This window comes from Odocoileus virginianus, unplaced genomic scaffold (assembly GCF_023699985.2).
Source record: "Odocoileus virginianus isolate 20LAN1187 ecotype Illinois unplaced genomic scaffold, Ovbor_1.2 Unplaced_Scaffold_6, whole genome shotgun sequence".
NCBI classification, from domain to species: Eukaryota; Metazoa; Chordata; class Mammalia; order Artiodactyla; family Cervidae; genus Odocoileus; species Odocoileus virginianus.
In genome coordinates this window covers 1,749,375-1,763,128 of record NW_027224268.1, presented here as the reverse complement: position 1 = coordinate 1,763,128, position 13,754 = coordinate 1,749,375, and the positions used below count along the sequence as shown (strand labels likewise).

Here is a 13,754-nt window from a genome sequence, read left to right as displayed (position 1 = left end):
CTCTCTGGCAGCACTGTACAATTGAAAGATATTTCAGGTATTTGTCTTTTAAAAGTTTTTGTGCTAGCTCCTCCATTTCTTGTACAGCCACCACTGATGAAAATATTTCAAGGTGAAAACTATGCGCCTTTAGAGCCCCTTAATATTTCAATGTCATTACAGTACTATGCAACTGCTAAAAGGCTGCTGGCTTCTCTGTCTTCAAGCGGAAGCCCTTTGCCTGGAACAAGCATGATCTACAGCCTGCCCCGAGATAAACAAAGGACCGGCAATTATTGAGTCATTTTGGAACAACTCTCCATTTTCTGTAATTTCAGGTCACCCATTTTGTTTCCACAGCTCTCTGAATCCTTTAAAATGTGACTTTTGTAGTGCATCCAGTTTTGTCTGGTGGGAGACTGGCAATGTATTTCATTTCACTGTTAAATGAAAGTCAGGGTTTGCTTTTTCGTCACTAAGTGTATTTGCTCTTTATTTTCATTTATGGACTTTGAATTTTAGGTACAAAACTTCCTACCAGTCTGAAAGCTTCTTCCAGCACGCATCTCAAGGTTTAGGCTTGCTGAAACAATCTGCAAAGTTTACCGAGATCACAGAGCTGAAAGTTGTTAGTGAAAGTCCAGTTTTATGTATGCATTTTTTTTTTTTTGCTTTAAGTTGCACATGTTGTTAAAATGTTTATTTGCATCTCCTTCTCCATTAGTTTTTTCTTTACCATTTTCCCTATTGACATGTTCCCTTTACCATTTGCAAGATATCTTCTCTGTATTGTAGGTGTTAGTCCTTATTTTAAGCCATATCACAAATAACATCTTTCCCATGTTGTCTTTTGACTTTATTTTTTAATAAAGATGTTTTGAGTTTTTCTTTTTATATGACTGAATGTTACAGCTTCTGGACGTTGTGAAATAAATTGATAATCTTTGGAAGTTATCCCTTATTTTCATCTAGTTCTTTGTTTCCTTTTTTTACACTTGAAACTTTGATCCTGGTAATGGGCACATTCTCACATGTCTTCTCCAGATGGCTCCTTGGATTTCCTAAGATCACCTTTTACTCGCTGAAGTGGAATGCTGTCAATGTACAAATTCTTATATGCATCTGATTCTATTTCTGAACTTTCTGTTCTATTCTGGTGTGTCTATGTGTACACCAGAAACACATTTTTGCTCATTGATATTTTACTACATGGGCTTCTCTGGTGGTTCAGTGGTAAAGACCTTGCCTGCAATGTAGGAAACACAGGTTTGATCCCTGGGTCATGAAGATTCCCCTGGAGAAGGAAATGACAATCCACTCCAGTATTCTTGCCTGGGAAATCCCATAGACAGAGGAGCCTGACAGGCTACAGTTCATAGGTTGCAAAAGAGTCAGACACAATTGAGTGACTGAACAACCGCAATTTTACTATACATCTGAATAACCAATAGGGTGACTCTGCACTTGCTTTTCTTTTTCAGAATCTTCAAGACTTTTCTGGCTTGCAGATTTTTCCACAAAAACTTTAGAATCAGGATGACTTATTTCAAAGAAAATCTATTGGTATTTTTATCAGAACTGGATTATATCCAATAACGAACATAGAGAGAACTGACAACTTAATGACATTGAGTTTCTATTTAAAAAGATTGTGTCACTATTGATTTTTTTGGAGGGGAGGGTCCTTTAGCAGTATTTGTTTCCTTCATTCTGGTCTTGCACCTTTCCTGTTAGGGGTACTTTTTTGTTCTTACTATAATTATGTTATATTTGCTTTCTTATATAGTCTCATTTTGTGGATAATGGATTGGAATGAATTTTTCAACACTTGAAAATGAGATTGCTCTTCAGTATTAGAAGTACCAAAGAAGCTATAGGGATGTTCCAGAAACAAGAAGACTGCCCACACTGAGTTCAGCCTATTCAATAAAATACTGTTTTCATAAAATAAAATAATTTTATTGAAGGAGTTCAAGCTATTCTTTTCCACGATTTCTATCATTGTTGTTGTTCAGTCACTCGGTCGTGTCCAACTCTTTGTGACCCCATAGACTGCAGCACACCAGGCTTCCCTGTCCTTCACCATCTCTTGGAGTTTGCTCAGATTCATGTCCATTCTATCATTAACTCAGAAACCTGGGAAGCACTCCTTGGCTACTCCCTCTCCTTTTGTTGACCATCTATGAATTGGTTTTTAACCAATGGTGAACATCGGACTCATACTTGTAGCTTTTAAAAATACATACAGCCAGGTTGACCCTTCTGATTCAGGTCTAGGGTAAGTCTAGGCATGTGTATATGTGTGTATACACACTCAACTCCAGTGATTGTGATGCCCCTGCTTTTAAGAATTATTAATAAATCAAAAACTAAGTCCTGTTGACCATACATTCTAAATATCTCTGCCACATACTTTTCCATTTTTACCTTTGCCAATGTTTTTTTCTGAGGCAAGCATTTTATTGGTTAATAATACAAGGATAGAAATTCGGCAATAAATATCACCTAATATATTTTACTCCTTGGAAGGAAAGTTATGACCAACCTAGATAGCATATTAAAAAGCAGAGACATTGCTTTGTCAACAAAGGTCCATCTAGTCAAAGCTATGGTTTTTCCAGTGGTCATGTATGGATGTGAGAGTTGGACTGTGAAGAAAGCTGAGCACTGAAGAATTGATGCTTTTGAACTGTGGTGTTGGAGAAGACTCTTGAGAGTCCCTTGGACTGCAAGGAGATCCAACCAGTCCATCCCAAAGGAGATCAGTCCTGGGTGTTCATTGGAAGGACTGATGCTGAAGCTGAAACTCCAATACTTTGGCCACCTCATGTGAAGAGTTGACTCATTGGAAAAGACCCTGATGCTTGGAGGGATTGGGGGCAGGAGGAGAAGGGGATGACAGAGGATGAGATGGCTGGATGGTATCAGCGACTCGATGGACATGAGTTTGAGTAAACTCCGGGAGTTGGTAATGGACAGGGAGGCCTGGCATGCTGTGATTCATGGGGTCGCAGAGTCAGACACGACTGAGTGACTGAACTGAACTGAATATATAACATCTTCAAATAAATAAACTGAAGAGTCATGAGTGGGTGGGGCTGAGGCCTAGGGCTTGGGGAGCTGCCCCCACACCTCAAATTGCTATTGCAATATAAACTTTGAGGAAATTCTGTGGCTATGGCTATGGTTGCCCTCCTCAGCCTTGACAACTCATATACTCTGGGAAAGAGGGTGGAGGGGAAGGGTCCTGAAGCTGGCAAGAAAATCCTTAGCAATGTCCTTTTGGTTGCCACCCTGTGACATTGACTGCCTTGGTGACCCCTGTGCCTGGTCTGCCCCTCCCATTCTGCTTTCAGTATTACCTCCAACGCAGACCCCAGCTCTTCCCTTTTTAATCCCATCTCTTCCTGTTTCGACTTGCTACCATGTGTGTTTCCTGAATTGGATGTGTTGAGTTATTTGGGGGTAAGCGGAGCAACACCCATCTAAGGAGAAGTTGGCAGCCAAAAGGTTTCAAGCCAGAAAGGTACAGGAGACGGTGGCCCACTCCCTACCTACAGGCATGCTTCCTGGAAGCGCCACTTGAGGGCTTGGGTGGGTGCTGGCAAGTAGTGGGCAGGAAGCATGAAGCTCTGAGAGCCTTGCACCAATCATTTTGGGCTCCTTTGAGGATCACATCAGGTGGAAATGGGATGGGGCCTACTGCACCTCTTCCCCAGGCCTGGAGGAGTCAGGAAGGCTGGGAGTGGATGGGTCTTATTGAATCACATCCTTTTCCAAGTCCAGGGAGGGCTAAAGGCTCATGGCTTCAGCCTCCTGGCTCAATGAGCGTTGGCGTATAGGTTTCTCCTTCCCAGCATGGGAGCAGGGTTTCAAGGGGGAGGGGAAAGAGAAGGTGGTAAAGGAAGGTCAGAGGTTACAAGTCACAGATCTCCAGGGGCAGGGTGACTACAGTGGCCGGAGGCTGCATCTTCTTTTTGAGCCCATTGAAGTCCTTGGCCGAGTGTCACAGGCAGATCTGCAGCCCCTTCAGCCGCCAGAAGCTGTCCATCTTCTGGAAAAAGTCACTGTGGGCAGGGCTGGGGGCCCAGGTGGGCTCAGTCCCAGGCAGAGGCTGGGCAGTGGGTAGCCCGGAGCTGCCACAACACCCACATGTCTCCCAGCACACCCTAGAGGCTGGTGCAGAGGTGGGCCCGGCTGTGGCACTGTTTCACAGTGATGGCCTTGGAGGTGGGGCCACTCAAGTAGCACAGGTGGTGGCTGTAGGTGTCATAGTTCTGGGTTAGCAGCAGTTTGTCCTTGAGGTTTTACCACACCTCCAGGATGACAGAGGGCCTGAGCAGAGTCTCTGCCCCCAGCTGAGGTGTGCTGAAGTCAGGCTCGTTGAAAGGGGGGGGCTCAGGTAGTTCAGACCAGTCCAGGCCAAGCTGTGGAGCTGGTATCCAGGTATCCGGTGAGATCACAGGTTTTCTAGATGGAGAGGCCAGGCCCTGGGTTTCCTATGCAGATGAGGGCTAGGTGGGGGTGGGGGTGGGGTGGGGGACGCGCCAGAGCAAGGTTCACAGGCTTGCGAGCATCCCCAATGAGTCCCCTGCCACCGGCTCCCCGACATGGACAGCTTGGCGGGCTCCAGCCAAGCACCAAGGAAGCAGCGACTCCAGCTGCCTGGCCCGGCCCAGCCCAGCCTGGCTCAGTTCTACTTATCCCAATTTAAACCAATACTTCATTATCTCATGCCTAGACCACTCCAGCAATCTCCTCATTGCGACTCTACAATCTACTCTTTGTCCCTTACAATCCAGCCTCTAAACAGCTAACAGGGCCATATATGTAAAAGAAAAAGCAGACTGTGCCACATGCTCACATAAATTCCTTCAAAACTTCCCATCTATGATTCTTAAACATTGACCCACTGACACGTGCCAGTCCCTAAGTTTCCATTGGTGTGTTGTACAATGAGATTGATAACAATTAAGACAACATGGTGATTTTTTTATGAAACTAAATTTATTCAGTTTAAATAATGTGCATTCTATGATTATATTCTTAGCATCAGTATATTCTGTTCTACAAAATGATGCAGGTGTGGGAGCCATTTTTAAAAACATTTTTACATGGTATAACAAAAATCTATCAATTCCATGCTAGTCTCCACAATTTAAAAAATTACACCCACTCACATGGAACAATGGACTAGTTCAAAACTGGGAAAGGAGTAGGTCAAGGCTGTATATTGTCACCCTGTTTATTTAACTTATATGCAGAGTACATCATGCAAAATGCCAAGCTGGATGAGCACAAGCTGGAATCAAGATTGCCGGGAGAAATATCAATAACCTCAGATATGCAGATGACACCAACTTATGGCAGAAAGCAAAGAGGAACTAAAGAGCCTCTTGATGAAAGTGAAAGAGGAGAGTGAAAAAGCTGGTTTAAAACTCAACATTCAAAAAACTAAGATCATGGCATCCGGTCCCATCACTTCATGGCAAATAGATGGGGAAACAATGAAAACAGTGACAGACTTTATTTTCTTGGGCTCCAAAATCACTGCAGATGGTGACTGCAGCCATGAAATTAAAAGATCCTTGCTCCTTGGAAGAAAAGCTATGACCAACCTAGACAACATATTAAAAAGCAGAGATGTTACTTTGCTGACAAAGGTCTGTTTAGTCAAAGCTATGGGTTTGGATGTGAGAGTTGGACCATAAAGAAAGCTGAGCAATGAAGAATTGATGCTTTTGAACTGTGGTGTTGGAGAAGACTCTTGAGAGTCCCTTGGACAGCAAGGAGATCTAACCAGTCAATCCTAAAGAAAATCAGTCCTGAATATTCATTGGAAGGACTGATGCTGAAGCTGAAGTTCCAATATTTTGGCCACCTGATGTGAAAAGCCAACTCATTGGAAAAGACCCTGATGCTGGGAAAGATTGAAGGTGGGAGGAGAAGGGATGACAGAGAATGAGATGGTTGGATGGCATCACTGACTCAATGGACATGAGTTTGAGCAAGCTCTGGAAGATGGTGATGGACAGGGAGGCCTGGTGTGCTGCAGTCCATGGGGTTTGAAAGAGTTGGACATGACTGAGCAACTGAACGACAATAACTAGTCACATCTGTAACAACTCTATTTCCAAACTAAGTCACAATCTGAGATACTAAGGATTAGGACCTCAATCTATCTTGGGGAGGGTGGGGGAGGTGAGGGGAGGACACAATTTAATCCATAACAAATGCCTACGTAAAAACATTTAAATAGTAGTAAACAGGAAGCAGGTAAGTCTCCTTTTCATAACCCATGCTTGAGCCAATCAATACAGGATATTCAAATGCCCACAGGCCATCTCAGGGCCGAATGTGGACAGCAAGACATGAGGGGAGATTATGCTTTGGAAAAGAAGGTTCCTCACTCTTCTGTACGCTTCCTCCTTCTGGATGGACTGGTGTGTGGAGACGTATACTGTAATATACTGCTGAGCTGCTGAATCAAGCCATCTCAAGCTTGCACACCTCTCACCAATTATAGTAACTATGACATCTCCTCCACTGGTAAGTTTGTTTTGTGTTGGATGTTCCTTTAATAGAAGACCTAATGGATAAAAGGTGTCATCTGGAATTGTACAATCATTGTCTTTCCATTGTTTCAGTATTTGGCATAAGTTTTCATTCTTTGGAATGAAAGAGAAGATACCCTTCCACAATGATTATGGATATAAGGCATTGAAGATAATCTAAATTGGGAAATGTCAAAGGAGAAAGTAAGAGTAAGCTAATGTATTCTTTGGTTTTCCTTTCATCACCAGAGCTGTTGAGACATAGACAATGCATGGCAACACTTTTGTGTAGAATCTGTACCAGTGGAAGCACAATGCGAGAGATGGATGACCTTGTAGTTAGCTAACCTCACGTTAGACTGTGAGGATTTTATGGAAGGAAAATAAGATATGTGAAAACTTCCATTTTCCCCAACACAAAAGTCCTGACTTTAACAATACCATAAAGTTGCTTATCACCTTGCCTTTCAGATTATGGTCATGAACCAGCAGCATCATGATCACCTGTGAGCTTGTTAGACATGCCGTCTCAGGCCCCACCCCCGCCCTGAGACCTGCCAAATCAGAATGTAGAGTTGAACAAGATCCTCAGATTATTTGGATGTATATGAAAGCATGAGAAACAATGGCATATTACATTACGAAGAGAAAGATGACAAAGAGAAATCTGTGAAGCCGTGCCCCCTGAAACGGTCAAGCTGACTTTCTGCTCGTTGTAAGGCACTGGCTCTGGCTGTATATCGGAATCACTGGGGGAGGTTTTAAACTGATGCCAAGGCCCAAGGCAGAACCCAGACCAACTGCATCAGAATCTTTGGAGTGAGGCTTACGAAGTCATTAGGTGGTTCTTATCAACAACCACGGCTGAGAAGTATTAGTGTAAAGCAAGGGCTAGGAAAAGGAGAACTGAGAATTCATACTTAATGAATAGAGTTTCAGTTTCACAAGATGAAAAAGTTCTAGTGATCAACTGTGCAACAACGTGGACATACTGAACATGACTGAACTGTATACTTAGAAATGACTGAGATGGCAAATTTAATATTATGCATTTACCACATAGGTAAATAATTCAGATAATCAATTTCAATTCATAAGTATTTCAAAACTGCATGATTTAAATGTTTTAGATCCCTTCTTACTGTGCCAAATGCTCTGGTTTGAACTTCTTTCTTTGTGTATATGTAACTCTCTGAGCATGTTCTTTTTCATATTTTTTTAAATAAAGTGTTTTTTTAATTATTATATTTATTTATTTACTTTTGGCTGTGCTGGGTCTTCACTGCTGCACAGGGCTTTCTCTAGTTGCAATGAGTGGGGGTTACTCTCTAGTTTGTTTATTCAGCTGCACCAGGTCTTAGCTGTGGCACGAGGGATTCTCTATCTTCCCTGCAGCATGGGAACTCTTAGTTGTGGCGGGATATAGTTCCCTGACCAGGATCGAACCTGGGTCCCCTGCATTGGGAGTGCAGAGTCCTGGCCACTGGGCCACCAGGGAAGTCCCTCTCTGGCCCTTTCTTAATGTGACAGCAACATGTCTGGAGGATGATCGCTGAATCATCAGGCACAATACCAGTATATGATAATACCACTTTAGTCCACAACCACCCCAACAAGAATATCCTTAATTTATCAGATCCCTAAAGAGTCCTGTCATGTAAAATGAAGAACTCGTGCTTTCAAACACTGTCCCTATTGGGTACAGTGCCCCAGAAGGGTATTCCCATAAGACCCCAGGAATACTTTTATGAATTAGTATAGCATAGAGCTCTGTGCCACTGTCTCTCCCATTAAGACTGCAAGTTTTTTTCAAGCTGCAGAGAGTCATATTTATCTTTAGATTCCTAGCAGCTACTTATACACTTGGGCAGGACATGTATTCGATGAAATATCAATAAACACTGAGTAGATGAAAGATCTCCACATCCTCCCTCTTCCACGTCATACACCATTGATATTTTGAAAGAGACAAAATGTTTTCTATAGGCACATCATTGGGAAGGATTAGCGCACACAAAGGATGAAAAAAGAAACCAGAATCCCACTCCTTTTCTTCTCAAGTGATGTACTAATGTGGAATAAAGACATTAAGTTTCTAAAAGAGCTAAGTTTTCCTGGAATTCCAAGCTCTACTGCAGTGACTACCAGCCAATGACAAACACTGCAGGGAATCTCAAGACTTTCTAGAGATGTTTCAAAGAGAAGTTATTTAAGGATTATCTAAAGAATTGACACTTTCATTTAAGAAACTCCCAAATATAAATTATTATCCAATAATTCTACACAGTTATGGTTCTAACAAAGATAAATGAAATGAAATAAGAAATAGACAGTCAAGTATTCAGATAGAACTGAAGGTAATAGTCAAGAGAGAAAACTTGGCTGGGACCAGCAATCACCTCTAAGAATTCACCTATTACAGGATTTAAGATAACGTGGCCCACAACAAAGGAAACCATGATAAAATGAAAAGACAACCTATTGAATAGGAGAAAATATTTGCAAATGATATGACTGATAAGGGGTTAATATCCAAAATATATAAACAGCTCATACAACTCAATAACAAGAAAACAAACCATCTAGTTAAAAAGTAGGCAGAAGACCTGAATAGACATTTTTCCAAAGAGGACATGCAGATGGCCAACAGACACTTGAAGAGATTGTCAAAATCATTAATCATTAGAGACATGCACATCAAAACCACAATGAGATTATCACCTCACATCTGTCATCACGTCTACCATCACCTCACGTCTACCATCATAAAGTACACAAATAATGTTGGTGAGGATGTAGAAAAAAGGGAACCCTTGTACACTGTTGGTGGGAATATAAATTGGTGCAGCCACTGTGGAAAACATTATGGAGGCTTCTCAAAAAATTAAAAATATTAATAGAACTACCATGTGAGCTGGGAATTTCACTCCTGGGTATGTATATCCGGGGAAAAACCAAAACAAACACCGGTTCAACAGATAACTGGATAAAGATGTGGTGTGTGTGTGTGTGTGTGTGTGTGTGTGTGTGTGTGTGGACTATTACTCAGCCATAAAAAAGAATGAAATAATGCCATCTGCAGCAACATGGATGGACCTGGAGGGCACTGTCCTAAGTGAAATAAGACATACAGAAAAGGACACATACTGTATGAAATCATTTATATGTGGAACCTAAAAAACACAACAAACTATATATATAACACAAAAGAAGCAGACTCACAGATACAGAAAACAAACTCATGGTTACCAGTGGGGCAAGGGAAGGGGGTAGGGGTGACATCGGAGTAGGGAATTAAGAAGGACAAACTATTATGCATAGAACAAGTTATAAGGATATATTGTACAATGCAGGGAATATAGCCAATATTTTATAACTATAAATGGAGTATAACTTTTAAAAATTGTGAATTACTATATCATATCCCTGTAACCTACATCATATTGTACATTAACTATATTTCAATAAAAATATTAAAAATAACATGTCCCACACTTCCCCTGATATTGCAATATTAATAAATTTATACTTTTATTGAACTGCACATTTGTAAATTTTTTAAACAGTAAGTGCATTTTGTTAATATAAAACTGTGAGAAGACACGGCACCATTTTGTTACAAACTGACTTTATTACAAACCGAGCTTTGCTCTTTCACTACAATGAGGATAGTGGTGAAAGAGCAAAAGTCCTAGAGCTACACTGGATTTCAATCTTGGCTCAGCTCCTTACTAGCCAGATGACCTTGGGTGTAGTACTAAACCTGTGTGAGTCTCAGTTTCTTGATTTGTACATAAGACACAGTTAATAGAGGATATCTTACAGTGTAGCATTGTTTAATAAAACTTTCTGAGACTATGGAAATGTCCTATTCTGTATGGTCCAAATGATAGCCACTAGCCACATGTAGCTATCAAGCATCTGAAATGTGGCTAGCACAACTAAGAAACTTTAGTTAGGATTTTACATTTTAGCTTTGCCAAGAGTTGGAATTTCAGATGGCTTAAAGGCATTTTCAACTTTTTGAAAATAGTGGCCTGTGAGGTATACTTAGCCTTTTAAAAGAGATGCTTTTCAGAGAAATGCCCCAAAATTTTCACATGCTTGTAGACTTACAGTTTCAGAGAGGTTTTCTAATAAAATTGAATTTAAAAAGGGTTTCCACCATTTTCATTTTAGTGCTATCACCTAGACACTCTGCCATTTAAATTTCCACAGGGGCTTGATATTTACAAAACCTTCTGAATCCTGAAAACCTTGTTTATCTGTTTGAAGTTGATTTTTATATGCTAGGTTTTACTAGGGTGCTTCCCTGGTGGCTCAGCAGTAAAGAATCCGCCTGCCAATGCAGGAGACCCGGGTTTGATCCCTGGGTTGGGAAGATCCCCTGGAGAAGGAAATGGCAACCCACTCCAGTATTCTTGCCTGGGAAATCCCATGGACAGAGAAGCCTGGTGGGCTACAGTCCATGGGGTTGCAAAGAGTTGGACACAACTTAGCAACTAAACAATAACAACAACAAGATTTCAGTAAGCAGAAAATAATAAAAGGACTATTTAAGTTTTTTTTGAAGATTTAAAACAAAATATCACTCCATCACTTGTGTGTTAAGTGGAAACGCTAAGGCAGGATTTCTCCACCCCAGCAGTACTCACATTTGGGCTGGATCATTCCTTGCTGTGGAGCTGTCCTGGGCAGAGTAGGAAGTTTAGCAGCATCTCTGGCCTCAACCCACTAGATTCGAATAGCACCCACCTCTTGCTCTCCCCACCCGCCACTGCTACTTTTGACACCCAAACAGTATCTCCAATTACAGCCAAATGTCCCTTTACCCATTTTGGGAGGCAAAATGAGCCCAGGTGAGAAGTGCTACTCTAAGGCAGGCTATTTTATGCATCTTCAAAACCAAAGACTCTACAGTGAGCCTCAATCCTCATTTTACAGAGGAGGCATATAATATAAAATGAAAAAGTAGGACCAAAGCACTATGGCAGGGAAAAATATTCTAAAATATAATCAAACTGAGAATATAATTATAAATCTGTCAGTTGCTTGGCAGCAAGGTCTGATTTCAGCTGAACTTCAGCTAATTTTAAAGTCATTTCTCTGTAAAGAGCAGCACTCACTTTTAAGTTCGTCCCCAACATTTGCTCCTTTTCTCTCTGAAGTTCTTTTCTGTAGAGATGGATGCTTTCCTCTGATAAAGCAGCCACATTATCACTACTCTTTTCTTTGCTTACTTCACAATTCTGCACCAAGCTCGTTTCAACCTTCACTAAGGCAGAAGAAGGAGAACCAAGGGTGACCAATTCCTTCTCCAAAGCTACTGCCAAATGACCAACTAGAAAATCCTCACTTTCTAACTCTAGATATTTGAAGAAACTGTTCACAGGGAGAACTGTGCTGAGATCATGAAGGCACTGGAACAAAACTGTTTGATTCCTGGAATGAATAAAAAAAAAAAAACAAACACAATATTACAAAACTTAGTGCAAAATGGTCATGTACAACATATTGTAATAATCAGTTACCACTCATTTCTACATCCTCTAGTAATGAATAGAACCTATAATGCATGCAGGTGGTCACTGATACAATTCAGACAGTAGTAATCAGATACAGCCAGCCCTGTGGTTGGTTGGATCTGTGGATATGGAACTCATGGATATGGAAGGCAGACTGTACTAAGCCAGCTTATAAAAGGAACTTCAGCATCCATGGATTTTGGTGTCCATCACAGTCCTGGAACCAATCATCTGTGGATACAGAGGAACAACTGTATACATATCCTAATCAACTCAGTTCAGTTCAGTCGCTCAGTCGTTTCCGACTCTTTGCGACCCCATGAACTGCAACATGCCAGGCCTCCCTACTGACTAATAACCTGATTAGGTTGCTTCCTGATTAAAGTTTTTCTCTGAGTCATGAAATCAAAATTATATTTGTAAAATTCCATTGTGGGGGAGCAAAGGCAAATCCTAAAATTATTAGGCCCTACCTAATCAACCCCACCAAAAAACCAAAAACAAACATAATTAAAACAGCTTCAGTTTCTAAATGAGACCACCTGTTTATTCACCTTGTACCAGGTGATGACCTGGACATGTCCTACAATGGCACAGAACACTACTAGAGGGATCCCTGTTGGAATACACACACACACACACACACACACACACACACACTCTTCCCTGGACCAATTCCAATTGATGTGAAATACCTGGAATAGACTACTAAAATTCCTTCAAATGGTGTCCTTTGTTTCCAATTGAAGAGTGTCCCATAGAAACTTCCCGGCCTTTTGCAAAAGCAAATTTCTGGAAATTCTTTGATGACTTCACACTTCATGTGTTCTAACAGCCATAGCCTCACTGAAGTAAGAACGAACATGGGTGATGTGATTTGAAAACCAGCTCTGTGCCATGCTGCAAGAAGTGTAAAGAGATCTTCCATGTGTTCTACGGCAAAAACATCACAAGCACTGTCATTAGACTCTGTCCAGGATCACATAAAAGGAGTTCTTAAAATTCTCTGATTCAATTAGGTATATGATTAAAAAGGACCCACAAAAATTACCTATAGGTTTCTTCTCTGGAAATGTCAGCACATATTTCCCACTTGAAAGATCTTCTACACTTAAAAAAATTCTGCCACATTGAACATAATGAGCTTCAGAAGAGTTACCATTCTCTCTCATTTGTAGCAGCACAATGCAACAAAAATTACTGAATGTTAAAAGTGGTGGAAGAGCTGTTACAGCTGTAATCATCTGTACATATTCTTTCTTCAAGGGTCGTTCACAAACAACGCTTTCCTCTTTCTCTTCTTTACTATCAACACTCAACTTGATTCTTTTTACCTCTGATCCTACTTCATATGGCACTGAGCTTAGTACTGGAGAAGAATTCCTAGTCAACTTAAATATCCTATTTTGACACTTAATAAGTGGAAAGGTAGAGTTAGGGCCTTGATCCACTGACAGCGATAAAGTCACATGATTCAGAGACCTGTAAAAAATACAGAGCTCAGTTAAGTCTAAAAGGTCATCAACCAGATGATTAAATGCCTTAAAACGGTAAAAAAAAAAATTGTTTATTCTCTCCTTCCCTCTCATTTCAAATGTAAAATAGATTTGAAAATTAAGTATAAAAGCAAGTATTTCCTCTCATTTCCTCTCATTTCAAATGTAAAATCATTTCAAATGTAAAACAGATTTGAAAA

General features: G+C 40.8%; 1 protein-coding gene, 1 non-coding gene and 1 pseudogene across 3 annotated transcripts in view; all 3 read right to left on the bottom strand.

The window, feature by feature from the left end:
• Positions 1-3,895: 3,895 nt before the first annotated feature.
• Positions 3,896-7,056, bottom strand: LOC110127420 (cardiotrophin-like cytokine factor 1 pseudogene; annotated as a pseudogene).
• A 903-nt stretch (positions 7,057-7,959) lies between these two features.
• Positions 7,960-8,031, bottom strand: TRNAG-CCC (transfer RNA glycine (anticodon CCC)). Its single transcript has one exon. It is a non-coding gene; the product is annotated as a tRNA-Gly (tRNA).
• Positions 8,032-9,677: 1,646 nt separating this feature from the next.
• Positions 9,678-13,754, bottom strand: part of FANCB (FA complementation group B) — a 30,285-nt gene continuing 26,208 nt past the window's right edge. For both annotated transcript variants that reach the window (XM_070462614.1, XM_070462615.1), the window contains 3 exons: positions 13,110-13,540; positions 12,754-12,991; positions 9,678-11,975 (listed from right to left, as the gene is read on the bottom strand). In XM_070462614.1, the coding sequence (XP_070318715.1) occupies positions 11,567-11,975; positions 12,754-12,991; positions 13,110-13,540 (1,078 nt within the window). In that variant the 3' untranslated portion in view covers positions 9,678-11,566. The remainder of the gene's footprint in view (positions 11,976-12,753; positions 12,992-13,109; positions 13,541-13,754) is intronic.